The sequence below is a fragment of the Sorex fumeus genome, unplaced genomic scaffold (genome assembly GCF_029834395.1).
Source record: "Sorex fumeus unplaced genomic scaffold, SorFum_2.1 ptg000044l, whole genome shotgun sequence".
NCBI classification, from domain to species: domain Eukaryota; kingdom Metazoa; phylum Chordata; class Mammalia; order Eulipotyphla; family Soricidae; genus Sorex; species Sorex fumeus.
The window spans coordinates 34960111-34984271 of NW_026606101.1; the positions used below are offsets into that span (position 1 = coordinate 34960111).

At 43.7% G+C, this 24161-nt stretch overlaps 1 protein-coding gene across 1 annotated transcript in view; it reads right to left on the minus strand.

Moving 5' to 3' along the window:
• Positions 1–24161, minus strand: part of KIF16B (kinesin family member 16B) — a 327590-nt gene that overhangs the window by 113244 nt on the left and 190185 nt on the right. The window contains exons 16-17 of the mRNA XM_056122148.1: positions 21969–22051; positions 20560–20648 (exon numbers count right to left, since the gene is read on the minus strand). Coding sequence (XP_055978123.1) covers positions 20560–20648; positions 21969–22051 — 172 coding nt within the window. The remainder of the gene's footprint in view (positions 1–20559; positions 20649–21968; positions 22052–24161) is intronic.

A 24161-nucleotide genomic window follows, 5' to 3' on the forward strand; every position in this document is an offset into this window, starting at 1 on the left:
CCCTGTCACCACATAAGGTCCCTGAGTACCACTGAGTATGTCCCACACCCACACCCACAGAACAAATAGACAAATAACCTTTGAGGGTGTGTCTCCCTATTTTTTTGATGGGGCTGTTCATTTTTCTGTTAACTTTTGCAAGTGTGTTATATATCTTGAATATTAATCTTATGTCAGATAGGTAAAGGTAAAGGTAAAGGCCCTCCCATTGATCGTCGATTTGCTCGAGCGGGCCCAGTAACGTCTCCATTGGAGACTTTGTTGTTACTGTGTCTGGCATATCAAATACTCTCGGCAGCTTGCCGGGCTCTCCGAGAGGGGCGGAGGAATCGAACTCGGGTCGGCCATGTTGGCCGCTTGCAAGGCAAACGCCTTACCCGCTGTGAACAAATATTTTCTCCCAGTCTGTGCAGTGCCATTTTATTCTCAGTTATTTTTTGTTATGCAGAAGTTTCTCAATATGATGTAATAACATTTTTCTTTTTTTTTCTTTTTGGGTCACACCCAGCAATGCTCAGGGGTTATTCCTGGCTCATGCACTGGTGGTGCTCAGGGGGCCATACACAATGCTGTGAATCAAACACGGGTCAGCTGCATGCAAGGCAAACACCCTACCTGATGTGCTATCGCTCCAGCCCCACATTTGGTTATTTTTTTGCTTCTGTTTGTTTGGCCAATAGCACCAAGTTACTACAGATACCTCTAAAGTCAATGCCATGAAAAGTTCTGCCTGTGGTTTTCTCAAGATATGGAGTAATCCCCATTCAACCCCCCCCCAACACCCCGACCTTGGAACAGTGAAGGAGGGGGCGTGACACTCTGGTGGAAGGTGTAGTACTAGAACATTGCGTGCATATAACTCTGTCACTAACAGTAGTGTAAATCATGATACCTCAATAAAAATGGGGAAAAAAAGAAATAACCTTTGCTGTTTCTCATACTGTCACAACTAAAGTGATTTACTGTGCAAAACATTAAAAACACAATTAAGTACAGTATGGCCCCATTTCCTGAGCCACAAACACGTTGTGGTTGCTGCCCCTTGGCATACAGCCAGTAGGTTTTATTGCCATACACAGACTCACACAGACAGCAGCACATAATAGTTTATTTTTAACCTTTTCCTCTTACTGCATACCTTGGACAAATCTCCCAGTCATTAACTGTTACTGTGAAACACAGTTTAGTATCAAGAAATTCTCTCACGTAGATGCACCATAATTTATGCAACTGATGGCATATTGCTGCAAATGTGCATGGGGAGATGATTCAGAGCACTCTGGTGAAAGCTTCACTGGGTAGTCCAAGAAAAGCTTAAAGGGAAGCAGAGAGACGGAGACTTGCCTTGCTTGTGCTTAACTCAGGCTCTCTCAGCAGCACCCCATATGTTCTCCTGACACTACCTGGCATGCTCTCTGAGTGCAGAGCCAGGGAATAAGTACCGAACTTTGCTGGGTTTGTCCCCAAAACCAAAAAAAAAAAAAAAAAAAGGTTAACTTAAAGAAAGAAAAGCTGGGCATATTCATGAGCAGAGGGAAAAATGAGAGCAGAAAAGGAAAGTTTGAAGATGTGAGAAAGACTTCAAATGTACCACAGTTTCTCTGCTGTGACAGTGTATCCTTGAAGTGAAGAGCTTTACAAGTCAGCTCTACACATTTGTTCGCCTTTTATACCGCATATCCAGACACAAAATGCTAACGTGCCACCAGGCGATGCCTGAAATACACGTGCCAGAGTAGGAGTGCGGCGGAGAGAGTCCCGTCTCCTTCTGGGGCTCGTGAGCTCCCTGCCCACTCTAACAGCCAAGGCTGCACTTCACTCTTCTAGGCCTTTAGCTACCTGACACCTCGCTCTTCATTCCCCACCTTGTTGCCTTACTCGAAGGAACAGCCACCATCAGCTAATTTAGGTAGATGAAGATTTGGCTGACAAGATATAAATGTGAGCAATGATTTATACAACTGAAGTAACTACAACGGGAAAAATAAAGACAAATAGTTCCAAAAAGATTTGATGATGAAGCAGGAGCTCAACTGTTATAGAAGGTAACTATCAACTTTGGTTTATAGTACAGAGACTCATATCCAGAGCAGCAGAGAGACAGTACAGCAGGCAGGGCCCTTGCCTTGCACACAGCGCACCCAGCTTTGCTCCTCAGCACCACATCTGGGCCTGAGACCCCCAGGACTGATTCCTGACAGCAAAGCCCTAAGTACAGATGAGTTGAGACCCCCAAATGAGAAATAAGTAATTCAATAAAATGTTAAAAAGCAGAATTAAAAAACTGTGTATCTAGTGTGATCACATTTTTAAAATATTGTCTAGTGTAAATAGATCTGATGTACAAACAATTGTATATGTTTTAAATTAATATAAACCTACTTCCACTACCCAGCCGTCGCCACACTCCAGGACGCTTTCCGGACCCGCGCGGCCGCAAGCGGCCGCGCGACACATCATAAGACACTAAATACCCGTCTTCTGGAATTGTCGTACCATATTTGATAGGGTTCAAATATGGTAACACCTACAAGGGTGATTAGAGGTCACCCCAAAAGCCTCTATACCTCTCGGAAAGACTGGCAAGCTACCGAGAGTATTCCGCCCGCACGGAAGAGCCTGGCAAGCTATCCGCTGTGTATTCGATATGCCAAAACCAGTAACTACAACTGGTCTCATTCACCTGACCCTGAAGGCTTCACCGACATGGCAGCACTGAGAAGGATGAGAAAGGAGAGGCCGACAAAATCTCAAGGCTGACCTAGGCTGCCACAACGAAGGAAGACAAAAATGATCGTCTGTACTTTCAATGCACGTACGATAGCATCAGATGCATCCATCGAGGACCTGATGGTACAAGCGCGAATGATCAAGTACGACATCATTGGTCTGACCGAGACAAGAAGACACGAATCTCACCATGCCATTTTCGACACTGGAGAAGAATTGTTCCTCGGAACATGCGATAAAAGAGGTGTTGGAGGCGTCGGTGTCCTTGTCAACACAAACTTGGCCAAGAGCATTGATTCATTTGAATGCCTAACAACCCGAATCGGACGTTTACATTTGAATAGATGTGGCTCACTGCCTGCAGTTTCTATCTTCGTTGTCTACGCACCAACATCTCATTATGATGAAAGAGAAATCGAGAAGTTCTACATGGAGCTAGAGAAGTTCTATAAAGAAGACCACACCTTCTACAAGATCATTGTGGGTGATTTTAATGCCAAAATAGGACCGAGAAGATCAGCTGAAGAACTTCACATCGGAACCCATGGCCTAGAATGGAACGAACAGGGTGAGAGACTGTCTGAGTTCATCATGTCGACCAAGACCATTCATGGTAACTCACAGTTCCAGAAGGCAGAATCTAAACGATGGACATGGGAGTCTCCCGGTGGACGATTCCACAATGAAACAGACCACATCATATTCAATCGACGGTTTTGCCTGACTGATGTCGTTGTTGTCCCAAAATTTCGAACGGGATCGGACCACCGTCTCCTTCGTGCAAAATTCTACTTCACAGAGCGGGGAGAAAGGGCTGCAAAGTTCAAAAAGAGAACTCCCAGAACGACCACCAACTGGGAACTCTTTGGTACTATTGCGGCAACATGGGAAGATGCCATTGTTGACAACATTGACGAGGAATACTATCGACTGGTTCAGCACCTCCATGAATGTGCGAGGAACGCCAAGAGAGAGATAGCCACAAAAAGTCGCCTATCTTCGAAAACTCTTGAGCTAATTCGCCAGCGTGGTTTGGCGCATGCCTCAGGCAACCGCAAGCTAACGTCCGAGCTTGCAAAGCAGTGCAGAGATGCGATCAAGGAAGACCTCAAAGAGAGAAGAGCAGAAGTACTGGTAGATGCGGCAGAAGCCGGGAAAAGTATTCGTAACGCCCGCCTGTCCTTCGCCAACTATAAGACCAAGATGACTGCCCTCCGACGTCCTGATGGATCCATCACATCCTCCAGAACGGCAATGGAGAAGATTATCCATGACTTCTACTCAAATCTCTTCGATAGCCATGTCCACTTGCCGACATACCAAATTCCACAGGATGGGTATGTCGTTCCCAACGTTCTCCCTTCCGAAATCCGACACGCCATTTCGTCAGTAAAGAAGCAAACAGCACCCGGCCCAGACAAGGTCAGACCTGAACACCTGAAGAACCTGCCGTCAGTACTCATCAATACACTGGCTCGGCTCTTCACTCGCTACCTGTCTGAATGCAAGGTTCCATCTCAATGGAAAACCAGCAGGACCGTACTACTGTTCAAGAAGGGAGACATCCATGACATTGGCAACTATCGCCCGATCTGCCTATTGTCTGTCATCTACAAGTTGTTCACTCGAGTCATCCTGAATAGGATTGGCAGAACACTAGATGAAGGACAACCATGTGAGCAAGCAGGGTTCCGCAAAGGATTCAGCACCATCGACCATATCCACACGATAACCAAACTCATTGAGGTTTCTCGGGAGTTCAAGATGCCGCTCTGCTTAACGTTCATTGATTTAAAGAAGGCCTTTGATTCTGTTGAGACGGAAGCGGTCATTGAAGCCCTAGCCAATCAGGGCATTCAAGCCCAATACATCAGGATCCTCCGTGAGCTGTATTGCGGATTCACTACCAGGATCTCACCATTCTACAAAGAAGTGATCGTTGATGTCAAGAGAGGGGTGCGGCAGGGTGATACCATTTCACCAAAACTCTTCAGTGCCACCCTCGAGAACATCATGTGACGACTGGAATGGGAAGGAATGGGAGTGAAGATAGATGGTCGGCAACTACACCACCTCCGCTTTGCTGATGACATTGTTTTAATAACACCAAACATCAGCCAAGCGGCACAAATGCTGGCCGACTTTGACCGTGAGTGTGGAAAGGTAGGACTACAGCTGAATCTTACGAAAACAATGTTTATGAGAAACAGCCTTGTTCCTGACGCCCCATTTGCTCTCAATGGAACGACCATCTCCGAATGCAACAGCTATGTGTACCTAGGTCGAGAGGTCAACATGACAAATGACCTGGCACCCGAGCTGCGCAGGAGGAAGAGAGCGGCTTGGAACGCCTTCAAGAACATCGAAGAAATAGCTAAGAGGACGAAGAACCCCCGGCTACGGGCACATCTCTTTGATTCCACTGTTCTTCCTGCATTAACATATGCCTCAGAGACCTGGGCCCTACGCAAACAAGATGAGAACGCCATTCAGGTCTCCCAAAGAAGAATAGAAAGAGCTATGCTTGGAATATCACGTTTCACTCAAATGAGAGAACGAATCCGGAGTTCTGACATCCGTCGACGATCAAGGATCAGGGACGCTGTCTCATTTGCCAAGGTGTCGAAAATCAGATGGGCTGGTCACGTAATGAGATTTAAAGACGACCGTTGGACTAGAGCTGTTACTGATTGGATTCCACGGGATGTCAAGAGACCGCGTGGCCGCCCACCTACCAGATGGTCAGACTTCTTTGTCAAGGTCATGAACGATCGGTTTGAGGCCCTCCATGTTCCCGGAGCGAAGAGATGCCATTGGGCTACACTAGCACGCGACAGGGACAAATGGAGACGTTACTGGCGCCCGCTCGAGCAAATCGACGACTAACGGGAAGTTAAGTGATTAAGTGATTAATATAAACCTGCCATTATATCTTGCGAGGACTGAGAACACTTGTGATTACTTCTGAATACTTGACTTTTTGTAAATAAGCATTCTAATTTTTAACAAGACAAGCTCTATATTTTAAAGTTTTTTTTCTTAATTTATTGCAACTGTAGCACCCGTTTTACTTCTTCCTTTTTTACTTTCCACATCTCCATTTCTTTACAACAATGATGATGATTAAACATTAATGAACTATAAGACAATGGGAACTGTTGATAATGCCTAACTATCTGATGCTACTGACTTGGGACAAAGCTATTCAAGGTTAGAATTATGGTCTGTGGTAAAAGAAAGGGATGGAAACGCCTCATTTATAGGAAATAACACACATATCCAGTTCCCAACAATTAATTTTCAAACACCTTCTTAGAAGTGGGAATACATGTTAAGCAAATTAGATGCTTTTTTTATTTTAATTAGTGAAACACCATGAGGTACAGTTGCAGACTTACAAACTTTTGTGCTTGGGTTTCAGTTATACAATGATCGAGTACCCATCCCTCCACCAGTGCCTATTCTCTACCACCAGTGATCCCAGTAGCCCTTTCCCCCATCCTCCCCCTTTTAACTTTGCACTATCTACAGGGCTTAAAAGGAGACATGCAGATAAACAACTATTTAGAGACTACTACCATGGAATGATAGAGAATGCTGTAAGTGAAGGGCCAAAGAGATAAAATCTGGGTTGTGATTATGAAATGCTCTTTGAGGAAGTGATACTGAAACTGAAATTCTAGAGGTTAAGGTCTTAGCCATGCAAACCCCTAACAGCAAGAATGGAACACTTGAAAGAAGCAGCAACACACTCTAATAAAATTTTTTTTTAATTGCAAAGAAATGAATCAAATGAATCAAATGAATACAGCAGGTTTTGCCAAAGGGAAATCATATTATTACACAGGACTAAGAAATCTTGTTAATTATATACCATCATTGTCTCTAGCTACCATTTACCATTTCACAAAGGGAAGCTGTATCTTTGGTAAACCTTGACAATTCATTTTTCGATTGTGTTATTGCAAAACAAGTGAGGTACAAATATAGAAATCTAACGTAACTGGAGAAAGAGACTGCACTTTGAAGGAATTCAAAGAGTGTCTTTCTACCAGTTTTCAAAATAGAAAGCATACAACACAGCACATCTTTTAAAGTTACTCTGAGTGGAACAATGCAGTCAGCAATTAACACTAATCTTCATTAATGGAAAGAAGAAATCCACTTTTTTCTTGTTTTATAGCACGTTCCCAACACTCTGTGTCTTAACAAATTAAGGCAATCTATAGTAACCATAAAGTTAGTAAATGGTCTATAAAGAAGACAACGATTGATGTAAAAATAAGAGAAACTCAGCCTGGCAGCAAAACAAACTTTTGAAAAATGGTAAGACCCAAGGAAATTAACCAGTGAAGACAAACACAATAAAATAGTATTAACTAACACAGGCTAACTACCAAATCACTGCAACATAAATATTGTCAACGCATTATATAAAACACCAATGCTCAAGGTCAGCAAGGAAAAGAAAGGATAAAACAACTCGTAACATACCAAAAAGTAGACAGAAGACAACTGAAGCTCACAGGGAACTTTCTAAGGGAATATGGTACCTCCACAATATATAGCGGGATGATGACTTGACCCAAAGTTACAAATCATATCAATTTTATCTCTAGTTATGATAAGATTCTGTTCTGGAGGGCCCTTTCACATGAAGTAAGGAGCAGGGATGGAGCATGTGATGAATGAGAATTTTCTTAATTTACATTTATTAGATGCCTATTAATTTTAGGTACTATGGAGTAGTATGGCATATTATGGAGTAGTGTGGGGTAGTATAGATGAAAACAAACAATCAAATAGCTAAGAAACTGTGCCTGTTTTCTGGAAACTTGCAGAGTGATACTAAGACCTGATATACTGACATGAGCTATTAGTGATGTTCTTTTACTTTCTGTCTAATGTGATGACACCTTTAAGTTGAATGTAGCCTGTAATTATGTCCTGGAGAATAGAGTTATATTTATGTGGGGAATAATTTCCCAATTTGCAAACAGTTGCAAACGCTCATGTAGTATCTATGGAAATGGAGATAACATACAAAACACTTCTTAAAATAATTTGTGTTTTAAGAAGACGTACATCAAAACTCCTAAAACTGTATATACCCTCTGGTCTGTCAATTGCATCCCTATTATATACTTTCCTGGAAAAGTCCACAGATAAATCCAAGAGGTTTAGCTACAAATATTTTTACCCAATTACATGTGTGAGTTTATAAAATGTGTGGCTGAGAGCTGCCTCCCATCCTCCCCAGGCCTCCCCAGCAGAGAGACAAGAGAAAAGGAGACCACAGCCTGATGGTGAAGATGGCCTGTTTAATGCAGAGCTGCTGGCATACTTACAGAACATCTAAGGGGGCTGAGGTAAGGACACAGGTGTGACTGATCATTTAAAGAGATAAAACATTTGTCTGAGGAAATTCTCTTCGGGAGATTAAGGCAAGGCAACACTTTTTCTACCAGGAACATCTACACTGTTTTTGTCTTTCCTTCTGGTTGCATATGTTAAACAATTACTGATACTTCTTATCAATATCTGCAGTTGTTTGGATAAATATAGTAAGAGACAAAGATCCCACCACTTAGTTCTCTGGGCTCTAAGAGCAAGCAAGGCTTTTACAAAAAATTCCAGACTACATCTCCTCAGGCCAGTTCATCTTGTCCTTCCCTTTGGGGGGTCCTGCATCTTAAATCATAACCGCTTACATCAAAACCATGCATTTATGATTTCTAGACTGTCCCATTTCAATGCCAGGGTAGCTTTGCCACTTGCTTCGGGTCTATCCGTGTCCCATGATGGGACCTCCCTTTTGGGGTGTTAGGAACTACAGCAACTGAAGCCTGAGTCAAGTAATTGTAGATAATATTTATATCTACAAAGGCTATATATAAAAGAAGTAGATTTATTTCAGAGCCAATCAACTCCCAGATATTAGGAGCATAGCATTAATGGTCTTTCTGTGTTTAAGCAAAGAACATTGCTCTATAGTAAAATATAGAAAGGTTATTGGGGAAATAGAAAAGAAGGTACAAATACACAGCACTTCAAATACAAAGCTCGACAAATACAAAGTCCAGAATTACCAAAAAGTTTGGCTTAGAGAGGTAATCAAAACTGACTTGGGGAACTGAGACATTGAGAGGTAAAATACAAAGGAAAGATTAAAGATAAACTTTAACTAAATTAGAGATGCTAGCAAGAGCATGATAAGCTTCTCTGGGAGGAGGAAAAGGGGCAATTCACCGATGAAGCCTAAAACAGTTTGGGTTAATATCCAACAACATGTAATAGCTCCTAAAGCAGTCCACAAAATGCCTACTAATAGGACATAAGTTAAATAAAGGTAGAGCATATGGATATAAAAAGTAAATAGAAAATTATGAATGAAAGGAAAGGACAACGAAGTATAGACTACTCATACAATTTCAGTATAAATACATCTTGGTTATGAATACAAATGTGCGTGTTTACACACACACACACACAGAGGAAGACAAAGAAACTAGATGGAGCAGAGGTACAGATCAGGAAACATAGCAACAAGCTATTTCTGCAGCAATGTCATACTTTTTTCTTGTAATTTCTAAGTTTCCCAATAAAGCCCGCCGCACGGCAAAGCCTGGCAGGCTACCCGTGACGTATTTGATATGCCAAACACAGTAACAACAAACAAGTCTCACGATGGAGACGTTACTGGGCCCCCTCCAGCAAATCGATGAATAACGGGAGGACTGTGACCGTGACCATGACTGTGACCCAATAAACACATTAAAACAAAACAAAAAAAAAACTAGACTTAAAATAATAGCTATCTATTTTCATTCCTGGTCATTAATGACTGTGATCCACCTTTAGAGTAAGGGGCATTTCCTGGAACCTTCTGAGCTCTCTGTTCACTGGGGCCTCCCTGACCACATCTCAGGCTCCGTCCTCCATTAAGCTCCTTGATTATTTACCAAAGAGCAGGTCAGATTCTGCTTCATGACGGTTTGAGTCCAGCTGGATTTAAAACCCAGGTACTTCTACTCTTCTTTATTTACTCACCCGTGTTTCCCTAAATGGGTTCCCCACTGGTTAGGTCTTAGAGGAGGCTAATAAGCGAGTGTCACTTCTTTTATTTTCAAGACTGAAATGAACTTGGAATGTATCTGATTTGCTTAAAGCACTTTCCCAAAGCTGTGAAAGTGTGTGCATCCTGCCAAATGAGCTGCCTGTTTGTAGTCTCCGAGAAAGGCAGAGGATGCCGAGGCTGAGTTTCTTCTTAAAGACATTGTGCTGAAGACACATGTTTCCTCCACAGGGAAATTATTTCCTGGCAAAGACACTAGCTGGGCACTTATCCAAAATGGAGCTAACTCCCAAAGGAACTCAACTAGGCTTCTATGCCTCATCCAAACATTCTCTGGCACAGAGTGCCACACGTGTATGTATAAATCTTAGTTTCCAGGGAACTGGAGATGTGGGCCAGTAATAAGTTCTAAACTGTGTTAAAAAACAGTATAACCCAACTTTACGTGCCCATTTAGACTAATAAAATGTTCTTGGGTAGGGTTTTGTTTTAGGATTTGGTGTTAAAAAAAAAAAGAAAAAAAAAGACCAACTCCGGGGTCAAAAAGGTAGCACAAGGGCTATAAACACAGGGTAGCACAGGTATAAACCATCAAGCATGGTTTTGGTGGGTCCTGACACTGATGGACTGGCCATGCGGGTGCCCTGCACCATGGGGTCTGAGCAGCACTGAATCATTGGGCCTTAGCAGCAGTCTGACCCAAGTAGCCAAGCGTTGCTGGAAGTGATCCCCAAGTCCTGGATGTATAACTTGGGAGCACTTTGCCACCCCGCGAATGCCTCAAATTTTAGTCAAATTTTACTAGGATTCAAAGCACAGCTTTTATTATACATGAGCTATTTGGAGAATTACCAGGGTGCCAGCTGAGAAAAGGCGGAAAAGGGGTTGCTCTGAAGATACGGTGCATCTTAAAAGATAAAATAGTTTAATAAAACAATTTGAAGCGATACTAAGGCAGGCAGGATATTTCCCTTGCATGAAGCCACCTGACAACCCAGATGGTCACCTAAGCTTACAAGGAATGACCCCCGAGCAGGAATGTGCTTGAGCACTGCCTGGCGTGAGCCCCAAATAAAATAAACAAAAATATCAAAACACAGTTAAAAAGATAATTTACAAATAATAGTATGACATCCTTTAGTTCCATCAAAGTTGCTGCAAACTGCGTAACTTTGTCTTTCTTAGAGCTGTATATTATTCCACTCTGTGTGTGTGTGTATACACACACACACACACACACTCCACAACTTCCTGATCCACTCATTCCTAGTTAGTCATTTGAGATGTTTCCACATCTTTACTATTGCAAAAAGTGTGGTGATGAACATAGGTATGCATATATCCTTTCAAATTAACATCTTGGTGTCTGGAGGGATAGATGCCAAGAAGTGCTATCGCTGGATAGTACAGTAGATATATTCCTAATTTTTAAATAGATCCCCATATTATTTACCATAAGGGGTGCAGTATTTAGAATTATGTGCATGAAAAACCATTATTATAGCACCATAAAACGCAAAATCTCCATGAAACTTTCTAAAAATAAAATAATAATAATAATAAAATAAGAGGATGTAAGGTAAAGGTAAAGGTAAAGGCCCTCCCGTTGATCGTCGATTTGCTCGAGCGGGCCCAGTAACGTCTCCATTGGAGACTTTGTTGTTACTGTGTCTGGCATATCCAAATACTCTCGGTAGCTTGCCGGGCTAAGTAATGAAAAAAAAAAGATCCAGGAGAGCAAATTTTTTGTTTAACAATTAAAATAGAAGTCCTTAGTCTATATAATAGTAAAGAAATAAGGATCGACTCCTAAGAAGGTGCTAACTATGCATGGAGAATATCTATTGTGTGAGAGAGACTCATAAAAGTGGGAGAAAGGACGAATGCACAGGATCCATCTGAAGTGAGAAGCACCTGGGAACCTGGGAGTGGAACGCATGTCTGCTGGCTAAAATCTACAGCTCAAGGACTCTCTGTGAAGTACTCACTGTGTACAAGCCTTAACATTCAAAGAAAAGTGAGGGCTGCTCATTGCCCTCAGCAAGCCTATTGGAAAAAAAAAAAAAACAGCCACTAGTGTGATTCACATGAACTTGGAAAAGGCTACAATAAAGTCTGAACAAATACTTGCCAGGGGATAGAGAATACTAAGTGCGATCAAGGGGGAAGGGCATGGAAAGTTTCCTGAGGAAACCATCGCTTAACAAACTTGGGAGATGTGGAGGGATGGCTCAGGGAAGAACAGGATGATTTTAGAAAGACTTGGTGAGGAGAGAGGTGTGAAAGGCTGGCTCAGTCTCTACCCACTTTACCCAGAGTACAAAGTTCAAGGTGGAAAGTAACATGCCTGTGTTGGTGAATAAAACCAGGAATGGCTGCTTTGGAACTTAGAGGCTGCTCCCGAGGCACTAAGGAGGCAGCCAGGATACTTAGAAAGGGGTTTTGAAGAAAGAACGGGCACAGAAAGGAATAGAGAGTGTGATGAATTCCACCCTCAGACTCCAGGTGCACAGGACACCAGGGAGGGGCCAGGAGTCTTTCCCAGGACACAGCAGAGAGGAAATCAAAATCTTCAATAGAGTCATGACAACTAACCTAGAAGATTCTGGAACACTTGCAGCTCCTCAGTACAGACCATACTGGTTATTTAAAATCAAGTAAAACAGAATCTCTCTTGTATGTTCTTCCACAGTGAAGGCAGAAAAGTGCCTATGGGCTCGCTCAAAGTAAAAGTGTGAATACCAAGACAGGCAGACAAGACAGAGTCCGTCAGAGAGAAATCTGTAGGACTGCCTTGCCTGGTGGAGGGGTGAGGAGCAGACAGAGAGGATTCCCAGAGGCAGAGCCAGCAGTGATTTCTATTAAACAGGAGGAAAGTAAGCTAGTGCATTGGAACCTGGGACCAGAAGGAAAAGGAGCTGTGGAAATTCAGAAAGGGCCCCAGCATCTTTACAGAGGGGCAGATAAGCAGCTGGCACATGGGGAACCCCAGTTCAATCTCTAGTACTACCTGTGACCCCTGAGCCCACTAAGAGTATCCCTGAGCACAGAGCTAGGAGTAAACCCTGAGTACCACTGGGTACGGCCTCCAAGCAAAAACAACAACAAAAAAATGTAGTTATGAGAGATTCGTAAGAGAAAAATAAAAAGGGAAGGCAGTGCAGGAGGTGGAGGTTGAGGTGAGGAGTAACTAGTTAAGAAGATTCACAGCCTGTGTGTCTGAGCATGGGAAAGCATTAGAAGCAGAAAGAGAAAGCTCTGAAAAAGCCTCTCTGAGCAGGAGGAGTCTCATACACTCACGGCAGAGGAGGAGTAAGGATACTGAACTTGGTGCTACCCCCAGGGCTTGGCCACCATCTGATTACAGAGTTCTAAGATTGGAGTGATTTGTGGCTGATGACAACAGTGAGATGCAGCAGGGAAGGGGGTGTAGCTCTGGGCTAAACTGTATGTCTTTCCCTAAGGACCCCGAAAATCACCTAAATTTGCTCTGAGACAGACAATGCTACACAGGCCCCGGTTCCCGAAAGACTTTACACATCTTCCCAGCACACTCCATCATGCTCCAAGTTGTCTGTCTCGCCCAGTCTGGAAGAGGACATGGGGCGGGCTCTCAACCAGAAGCTGAGTGAGGAGGAGGAAAAGCGACGAAAATGTCAACATCAATTTTCCTCAACAGAGGACACTGTCTTCATCCTTTGCTTTTGACAGGTAACACCAACTCCAAGCTTTCCCTGTGGGTCATCCAAGGGCTCCCAGAGCACAGTCTTCCACTAAGAAAACTCCAGGCCTGAAGCCTCACTTTTCAGGATTGTACTCATCATACTCCCTGTCTTTTGACAGATGGATTTTCCAATTCTCATATCTATGCTCTGGCTGGGAAACACGAAACACCCAAGCTATCACTGAAGCTTGGAAATGAAATTTTGTATCTGTTCTTTCTTTACTGTGCACATCCCTAAAAATCATCCAGGACTCTTGTCTTCCCAAGAAAACACCTCTCTCAGCTCTTTTCTGAGGTTCCTTTGACTGCTGCTCCCAGGCAAACTCTCTCCTCCAGAGTCCCTCTATGGCCCACAAGCCTGGCTGCCAGATGACCCTCAGTGAAACTGACTGTCCACCCTGCTCTGTGGATGCAAGTGCTCACACTCCTCCCTCCAGCTGTGTTATCAGGTACACAAAAATGAGCTGGTTGAAATAAACGGGGCAGGACTTCTGAGAGATCATGCATTCATCAGGATGCCGATCCGTGTTAGATCTGCGTTCATCATTTACTGACTAGCCTTATTAAAAAAAATTTGGGGACTTGCTTTCTATATTTCTGATCACTGTTTCGGGATTGGATCTCTGTGAGAAAGTGAGTACAGTTTCAGTTCCATCAAATGGCAGAAGCTCTCCTGGCTGCAACTGACATTGCTGGAGCTGTGCACTTCAAAATGGCTTAGGCAATGGCCTGGATGTTCTGTGTATTTTATCACAATAAAAATATGAGTGACTAAATGCCTAAGGGTATGCAGAAATAATTCTCTGCCATGTTTAAGAATGCACACTTTAATAATACCATAAATTCTGAGCATGCAAACCAGCATTTACAAAAATGTCATACACATGATAGGTAACACACACACACACACACACACACACACACACACACACACACACAATTGAGCCCGAGGCTGCATTCTCTCTCCCACTTTTAATTTATCCTGCCCAAATTGAAATGTGCACTTCCCTGTAAGAGCAGGCCACAGATATCTATACTTAACCTGAGGAAAGCTCTGACTTTTCTCGATGCTCCATGTGCCATTCCTCCCAGCTCTCTGTGTTCTCATGAAGTCTTCCTCCCCCATAACACCCTGTCTCCAGTGCGCCTCTCCTTCCAGCAGGCAGGTCTGGGGCTAGCACGGAGTTCAGGGCCCTTGTGAATCTTAGTGCTCAGAGCAGAGAGGAGTGTTTTGAACTGCCAAAGGGGCCGCATGCCCTGAGCTAGAGCAAGTGTTCTATTTTCTTTGCTCTCCAAACCAAGGCATTCTTACAGACTAGCTTCTTCCTTCCCTCAGATGCCGAGAGAGAGAAGCACTGGCCCGGATGCTCTAAAGGCCTTCACTTTTGCCTCCCCATAACTCACTGTTCCCCTCCATAACATCCTGCTGTGACAGGGGCCGGGGCTGTCTAACTGGAGGCTGTGAGCGAGACAAACAGGGCAGGAATCGGAGGAGACATTATGCCAGGGGGGGAAAAAAAAAGTCTGCTCTCCATAAGCTTTGAGGATATGCAGGTTCCTGTATAGGTTTATGACATAGACTCCATGACGCTGGTAAGGGGTAATTTCCTTGTCAAGAATAATTCCTATAGGAAACCTCTGGTTTCCCAAGTTACCCAACATATTTCACAGCATGGACACAGGAAGTGAATACTTCCTAAGCACTTCACGCCTGACCCTCCCTTCCTACTGGACCCCTTGGGGATGAGTCACTTATTCTCTACTCTTCCCCTGAATCATACATCACCTCACCTTCACTTTGAATGGGTTCACGTGTGATTTTCCTTAGCAGAAAAAAACCCTGCACCTGCCACCCATACAGTCTGCTCTGTTGACGTCTGTTGGTTCGACTTATCCAACTTGAGAAACTCACGTGCTCTTGCATCTCAAGACTCACAGCCTGGATTTAGTAACAGCTATTTAGCTAAGGGCCCAAGTTGTAAATCTTAATATATACTTCAATGCTCTTCTAGATGATCACGTGATGCTTCACTTTTCACTTAGACTGAGAGTATTTACACAGGTACCAATTTTAATTCTGCTTCATTTTGCTGAGTTACCAGAGCAGGCAACTTCACAAGCTGCTTCAACTAAATTCAAGCAGGCAATTTTTCTTTGATTATATTTTATTTCATGGGCACTTATGCTCTATAGCAGGTGACAAATTGAGGGGGGCCAGAAATCAGAAAGAAAGAAGGTATCATGAAGTATAACAGTATTATAAATAATCTGAATTTTTACAAATTGGGTATTGCTGGGGAAGCACAAACAGAATGTTTCTGTTAGCTGTGGAGAAGTCAGTGGGATGTACAACGTAGGATCAGAGGTACCCAGAACTGTCTACTCAACCAATCATAATCCAGTCTAAAGCAGACTCTTTCTCATTGGAATACTCTGAATGCCTTGGTCTCATTCTTCCTTTTGTGCCCAACTCCCTTCCCAGATTTTTCCTGATGACCTTAAGCATGGCCTTGAGAACATTCCAACCACCATAGTGACCCTTTCCACAAAATCATATTTCAATGCATAACACAATGGTCATTTGCAATAAGAAAAATTAATGAAAAGCCCTTCCCAAAGGATTCAGTGTCTTATCAAAATTCCTTTCTTATTGTTTTTTTGGGGGGGGGTAGGGATATGCATGGTACAGGATATACTCCCAGCTCAATGCTCAGTGGTTGTTTCTGGCAGTGCTCAGGGAACCAAGAGGTGCCAGGAATCAAACGTGGGGCTACCACTGGCAAAGCATGTGCTCTAGCCCTTTGAACAACTTCCCACACCTAACATTTTACTCTTGGTCTATTTGTAATTACAGGTGTTTCAAATTGTTATATGAATGACTTTAAAACACCCAATAAGTTTAAGAAGACAAAGTCTCAGATGTCAGACAATGTCTAGTCACATGCATGCGCACAGGGTGAAGTCCTACTCACCCAGTAGTTCTGTCCCTGGCTCAGGAAAGGGGACACTAGCTGTCCAACCACTTAACCCTGAATCTGGGAATCACCAAGAGTTACAATGCTCCATCTCTCTGCTTACCACTTAGACCAAAGCTACTGTCACTGTTCACATGGACAAGAAAACTTGCTTTCTAAGTGGTCTCCTGGTTCTATTCTGCACTCCTCAGCAGAAATATGACAAATATCCTACAATTTGTACCAAGAACATCTTCAGGTTCCTCCCCTACATAGCCCTCCAGCTGTCTCCCAGCACTCTGAGAAAGCACCGAACTCCTTCCACTGACCAACAAGGCCCTCCATGGATTGGTCCCTGTTTATTCTAACCCCACTTACCACATTCCATCTACCTGGTCCTTATTCTACTTCTCCCCATAACGCCACTGCACTTGCTTTCCCCTGTGCTTAGAAAACTCTCTCCTCCTCCTTTACCTGCAGTGGAGTCACTGTCCCATCACCATCTTACACGGAATGTCTCCTCCACAGGAAGCCTTCCCTGATCCTACCATCAATTACTGCCCAAGACACAGGAATTTCAGTTTTATCTTACTTCACTTTCTGCCGTTATTTGTAAAACTACCTGTGACTGTTTCTCTCCTCCCCTGAACGGGCTGTGTTGCTACAGTTTGCACTATGCCCCTGTCCTAGAAAAGAGTCTTTTCTGAAGTAGGCACTCAGAAAGGGCTTTCTGAGAGCTGAGTGTCCACTCCAGAAAAGAATGACAAAAAGCTGGGTGACAGAAATGAAGCAGGGGTCTTTTTGCTCTGTTTTAGGGGGGCACATCCAGTTATGCTAGGAATCACTCCTGGGGATGCTAAAGGGACTAAATGTGGTGTTGTGGATAGAGCCCAGGTCAGCTGCCTGCAAGGCAAGTGCCTTATGCACTGTGCTATCACTCTGGCCCAAGGGGTCTTTATTTGACTGAAGGATGTGCTCACTTTGGGTGCACAGATATTTCTGACTAAGGGCAAGGATACTGGGAACACTTTCCACACAGACATCCTGCATACTACATTCTGGAGGACAACTGGGCAGCATCTCTAAACATGTGCCAGGTTCTGGAGCCAGCAAAGAAAAAGCCCTAAAGGTCTGACTGGTCGAGGAAGGTGAAGCATCACGACTGAACAAGGGCTCCTGCAGAGAGAAGGTAGCACAACACGGGGAGCCGGGTGAAAGGCCACGGCCCTGGAGCTTTATTTATTTGATCATGAAAGTGACCAAAACAGTGAGAAAGATAAAAATGAGCACACTCTAATCTGTTTGCTGTGAAGACCGAGAACAACTATTTTAACTTAAAAGCGAGCAAACAACAAAAAATGGCATCAGCCTAAAGAGAACTACGTGTCTTCCTCTAAGGAATCAAATCCTAGCTTTAAATGCAAGGAAATGAGAGCCCGTGGCTGATGGCCTTGGGTCTCAGACAAAAGGCTCACGCTACACATGGTGTTCAAAGGTGGTGACCAGACAAATAATGGTTTCAAAGTGGAGGGTGCATCACTGCAGATAAGGAAACTGGTTATCGAGATTCCAGGACAGGAGCTGGGTCCTGAGCTCAGAGATAAAGCAAAAAAAGCACCCCAGAACTGTACTGAACAGACGAAATCTCACTATTGAAACTGAAGTAAATCTCAATGATCTGCACATTAAGTGTAAGACTATGAGTCTATAAATGTTTAAATCTCAATAATAATTTTTAAGAAGGGTCCAAAACTATTATAAGGAATTAAACACCTACACAAAACATGACTTTCAAAGTACTAGACATCGAGGGATCTTTTGAAAGAGTATGCACATTTTAGGGGTCATATTACTATGAATTATTCTAAAACAACCTTTTTTTTTGGCTTTTGGCTACACTTATGATGCTCACAGGTTACTCCTGGCTCTCATTAAGGAATCGCTCCGAGCACGGCTTGAAGGACCATATGTGATGCTGGGGGTCAAACATGGGTCAGCCACAAGCAAGTTAAGCACCCTACCCTTTGTACTATCTCTCCAATCCCCTACAAAACAAATTAATTTAATGAGCACAACACTACTCAATAACTCTTTAAAAGTATAGAAAGGTTGTATGGTATGGATCAGAAGTTCCAAACTTATTCATCAACTAACCCTTTGTCAGGAAAAAAAACAAAACACTCAGCATCACCCTGGAAATCTACTATTTAAAGAAAAAAAATGGTAATTATTATGTAATCAGTTTAATTCTCATCCACATTGACTGTTTGTAGATTTCTGAGATTAGAAATCCACTTTTTTTTAAAGGAACAAAGTGCTCAGGACTTAGCCCTGGCTCTGTGCTCAGGGTACACTCCTGGCAGTACTCAGGGGATCATATAGGAATCAGAGAGGAGTCACAGCAAGTGCCTCACCCACTATTTCTTCAGCCCTGGGTTTTTTTGCCCCCTCATACAAAGTATCAGATCTGGCCTTTGGCTGGGTCACCTAAAAACTGAAGAATCTAGAAGCCAGAGTGATAGTTCAATGGGAAGGGCAATTGGTCCTGCATGGCTGACCTGGGTTCAATCCCAGCATCCTACATGGTCCCTAAGCCCAACAAGAGTGGATATCTCTGGGCACAGAATTACAAGGAAGCCCTGAGCATTCCCTGAGCATTGCCAGGTGTAGCCCAAAATCAGAAAAACAACAAAACATAGTAAAAACATCATAAAAGTTTTAAAACTCCTCTGATATTGAAGAAACCCTTTGAAGGAACCTGAGCACTCACTTAGGATGAAGGAGAAAATGCCACAGGGGTCTTAGGTCAGAGACACTGAGTTGCAGACGGTCCTACGCTAAGAAAGCCAACTTGCAAGTTGAACTAGCACCCCCAGCTGGAGAAAGACCAGGAGCAATGAGGTTTGAGCACTGGCAGAGAATGAGAGACCTGGGCTCATGTCTGTTGCTCTAACCATAAAGCACGAATGAGCACCAACCACATCCAAAAGCTCTCTCCATGCAATGGCTATAAGGCCACTTGCTATAACAATTAAAAGCTATCACAGATGCAAGATACTCAGCATAGTTCCTGGCATAGAATAACTATTAAATATGTGTCAAATTAAGAAGATGTTGTTTATTTGTTATATTTTACTCGGTTATAACGTAGATGGGCTGGAGCGATAGCACAGTGGTAGGGCGTTTGCCTTGTGCAGAGCCGGCCCAGTTGAGCAAGTTCAATGCCTCCACCCCTCTCAGAGAGCCTGGCAAGCTACCGAGAGTATCCTGCCTGCACGGCAAAGCCTAGCAAGCTACCCGTGATGTATTCAATATGCCAAACACAGTAACAACAAGTCTCACAATGGAGAAGTTACTGGGCCTGCTCGAACAAATTGATGAACAACAACAGGAGGACAGTGCTACAGTGCATGATGTATATACTCAGTATTTTATATACGTTTTTCCTTGGAGGAAAAATAAGATTATGAAACTAGACAAAAATGAAAAGAATCCCCAAATCTTTTCAATTAGTTCTGGGCCTTTAGCATTTCAGTTTTGACCTGATTAAAGCACACAGACCCTGAGCTACTCAATCTGACTCAAGGTCACCCAGCCACACAGTTCACTGAAAACACCACCGTTTGTGTCCCTACAAGTCCCCTTGTACTTGGAAGTAGTGAGCATGATTTCTTGAACTCTTTGATAATAAAGCTATCTCTGTTATTACAATAAATGTATAAAGCAAGACGGAAACACTTGAGCCAATGAGATCAAGCACTGAGTAATCAAAATGCCAACCAGAAAATATTAGACAGTTATGAAGATGATAATGAGGTTTTAACAACCTTTACTAATGCTTATTATGCTGTTAAGCAAAAAAAAATCAGAATATGCAATCTCATTTACGTTGTGATTATAACTAAGGAAAATTATGTACATATATAGCAAGGGCTGAAAAAGTAGCTGGGGATGATTTGATAGGGATTCAAGATTGTCAATGTTTTATTTTTATCTAGAGAATTTAATGGCGTTACACAATAAACACCATAACAGGGATCATCAGCAAAGGGAAGAAGCTATTGCAGTTCACTCACCCAGGGTTGTACAGCATGACCGTGGACAGGTTCTCACAGGACTTGGAGAGGTCAGTCATGGACAGACTGAAGGAGGACAGAAGGCCACTCTAAGATTAGACAAAGAGCAGAGCAGTTAATGTAGTGGATAAGAGAAGTGCTCTCTATGTGTCCAGGCCCGACACTCCTGCAAAGGACTGCGGTCTCTCTGAAGAGCAGCAGTCGGGGTGCAGAGCCATCCCGAAGTGAAGTCTCAGCTGACTACGGAAAGGCTGAGCACGCTCAGGCTCGGAACACTTCCTGTTCTCCCTTGACCAGACCTGACTGAAGTTGTAGGAAGGGGTCTGACATCTGTGTAACCCACTACTCCCTGGCAGGGGCTGGGCCCTTTAGCGGCAGCAATCACGTACATATCTGAGGAAACCCTGATGGAGGGAGAGGTGAGGGGGAAAAGTGCAAACAAAACCTTGGCCTGTTGGTCTCCACGGAAAGCTATTAGCAAGCAAATTTTCTTCCCTGGTTTCCTCTCCATCGGTGTACCCAGAAAGGTTCCCCAGGGAGCCCCTGGACTGGAACAGATAAGTGCATCCCTGGCTGGGAGCCATGGCCCTCGCTAAGGGCTGGGCTTATTGCCGTCCCTCATATTCCTTCTCGGCAGCCTGAGCCTCCCGCATGGAAACTGGTCAGGGATGGAGCTGTGTGATTCAGTGCTGGGCAAACCATTCAGGGCTGGTACATCAGCGCTGCAGCCCTGCTGACCCACTTGCTAGCCCTGGAGCTCACCGCAGTTTCTCCTCTCAGGCATCTGAGGGTAGTGACGAGTGCTGTGCAAGCAATCAAGTGGTAAACTATGTAAAAGTTCCCCACTGTGCCCAGCTCACAGCAATGCTAGCTACACTCTATTATTTTTGAAAGCATAATGTCCCTGGACAGCTTTCTCAATTCCTTCTCACCCCTTCTTCTCAGCTTCTGCCTACATCCCCCACTCAGCATGGACAGTACCTTCCAGCCATCCCGGGGCCCAGGCCAACTCTCTCTCAACAGTCCCAGTCTAACCCTTGTCTGCCTCATACCCCAACCCAAAGTCTAATTTGTTTGTGGCTGAAAATTAAAAGTGAGAAAATTGGGTTAACTCCTAAAAGAAATCCATATAAGAGAAGTCACTCTCCACGTAATGCAGAATTGCACCCAGCTCTATTTTGGGGGTGTGGAACTGAAGAGAAAGGTCTATAAAGAGCCACTCTGCCCGTTTACTTTGGAGTTGATATACTTTCCTACTTGATCAGCCAACCATCTGCTGAGATACAAACTTCTTAATAGCAAAGTGACTCTTCAAATGCTTTTCCGGCCCACACATTCAGACTACTGAAAACAGTGGAGACCCCAGCCCAGCTCCACCTGTTCCGGGGATCTGAGTCCCTGCTTCTCACCTTCCTCTTCTCCCTGAGTTTGGCTGCCTCCTTTGGGTGGTTGAAGCGGAACATATTGGTTCTTCCCAAAAGTATCACAGCACCTAAGAACACACAGAAATACTAATGAGTTTAATGCAATGACTGTCCGTGGCAACAGAACATGTCATTCTTGCAGCTCAAAAGGAATTTCCAGGGCACTCTAAAATAATGATAAAAAAAAAAGCTTCAGTGCCAGAAGCCTGCTCATGTAAGTCAAATTTCTATCTGTGAATACCTTTATTTTCACAGTCACTTGTCACAATACTCATGTTCTTGGAGGCAAAAGTGATACATCTAAGCACTACATGTTAGGAGATATAAATATTAATATGTAATTACACTTTTGATTGTGTAGAAGGAAAACAAAGGAAATCAAATTCCCAAAGACATATGATAGCAAGCCAAACGTATAGTCACAAATTTAGGAAATGTTTAGTAAGGTGAAGAAAAATAAACTTCTCAAAGAACAGCACTTTCAGAAGAAAACAGTGACACTAGCAGTGCTCAGGTAACTAAAGGTAAAGGTAAAGGCCCTCCCGTTGATCGTCGATTTGCTCGAGCGGGCCCAGTAACGTCTCCATTGGAGACTTTGTTGTTACTGTGTCTGGCATACCGAATACTCTCGGTAGCTTGCCGGGCTCTCCGAGAGGGGCGGAGGAATCGAACTCGGGTCGGCCATGTTGGCCGCTTGTAAGGCGAACGCCCTACCCGCTGTGCTATCGCTCCAGCTCAGGTAACTATTACTAATATTTCAATCAGAATTTGACAGAAAAGAAACTATTTACACATATGGCTCTTTTTTTTTCACAAATGAAAATAATGCTTTTCCATCATGTTAAAATTTAGATAGTGTCACATAAGACACCCAAAAAAGACTGATCTGGGTCCTGTTTTTAAAAAAAGAAAACGTATAAAAGGCAAAATAAAGAAAATAATTCAGAATATATGCCAAAGGATAATGAAACGGCCAGTGGGAGTTGAGTGTATGGGGTTTCAATAAGTAAATAAGCAGACAAACACTTTCTGAAAGTAGGCAGCTCTCAAAGACCAACCTGGATGCCTCAGAGAAAGGCAGTGAACATTCGCTAGAGGCATTCAAGAAGAGAGATGTATCGGGAGAAATTCACACTCCTCCCCAGTCCCACCCATACCTGACAATGGACCAAGCTTTGAAATGAACCCATACATTCAAGCTGTGAACTAAAAAAGGTTGTATTTGTGATGATGTGACGCTGAGCTGGAGCGATAGCACAGCGGGTAGGGCGTTCGCCTTACAAGCGGCCAACATGGCCGACCCGAGTTCGATTCCTCCGCCCCTCTCGGAGAGCCCGGCAAGCTACCGAGAGTATTCGATATGCCAGACACAGTAACAACAAAGTCTCCAATGGAGACGTTACTGGGCCCGCTCGAGCAAATCGACGATCAGCGGGAGGGCCTTTACCTTTACCTTTACCTTGTGATGATAAGACATTCATACTAGAACTCGATGACACATAGGATTAAGTGTCAAGCATCCATGAAAGAAAACTGCAGTAGTTGGGGACAGACTTTCGCACAAAGGATATAAACTGAGTCTCCTAGGACAACTGAAGGCAAAAGAAAGTGGTGCACATCTGACAGGGGGAGTGGGCTGAGAACCGTGGGCAGGAGCTAAGTCCCCAAAGACTGGACTTCCTGTGGCTGTGGGGAGAGATGTGAGTTAAGCCCATTCACAATACAAGACCAGCTGAAAAGGCAGCAAGAATGAAGATGAACAGATGAAGCAGAAACTGACGGAGGATATGGAGAGCTGGGATATAGCATTTGCACCAGAGGTCACAATCTAGTGAGAGGACAAGAAATCAGCTCCGAGATGTGTTTCATGTGAACCATTCAACTTTAAAGGTAAAAGGTAAAGGCCCTCCCGTTGATCGTCGATTTGCTCGAGCGGGCCCAGTAACGTCTCCATTGGAGACCTTGTTGTTACTGTGTCTGGCATATCGAATACTCTCGGTAGCTTGCCGGGCTCTCCGAGAGGGGCGGAGGATTCAACTTTAGTTTTGAAAATTAATAATCACCCACAGTTAAAACTCTGGGGTTTTCACAGGAACATCACAGTTCTTCTCTGGTTTCCCCTCAAAAACTGGAAGAACAGCAGATTAGTGCGGTTCACTCAGCCCGGTTCCACTGGGG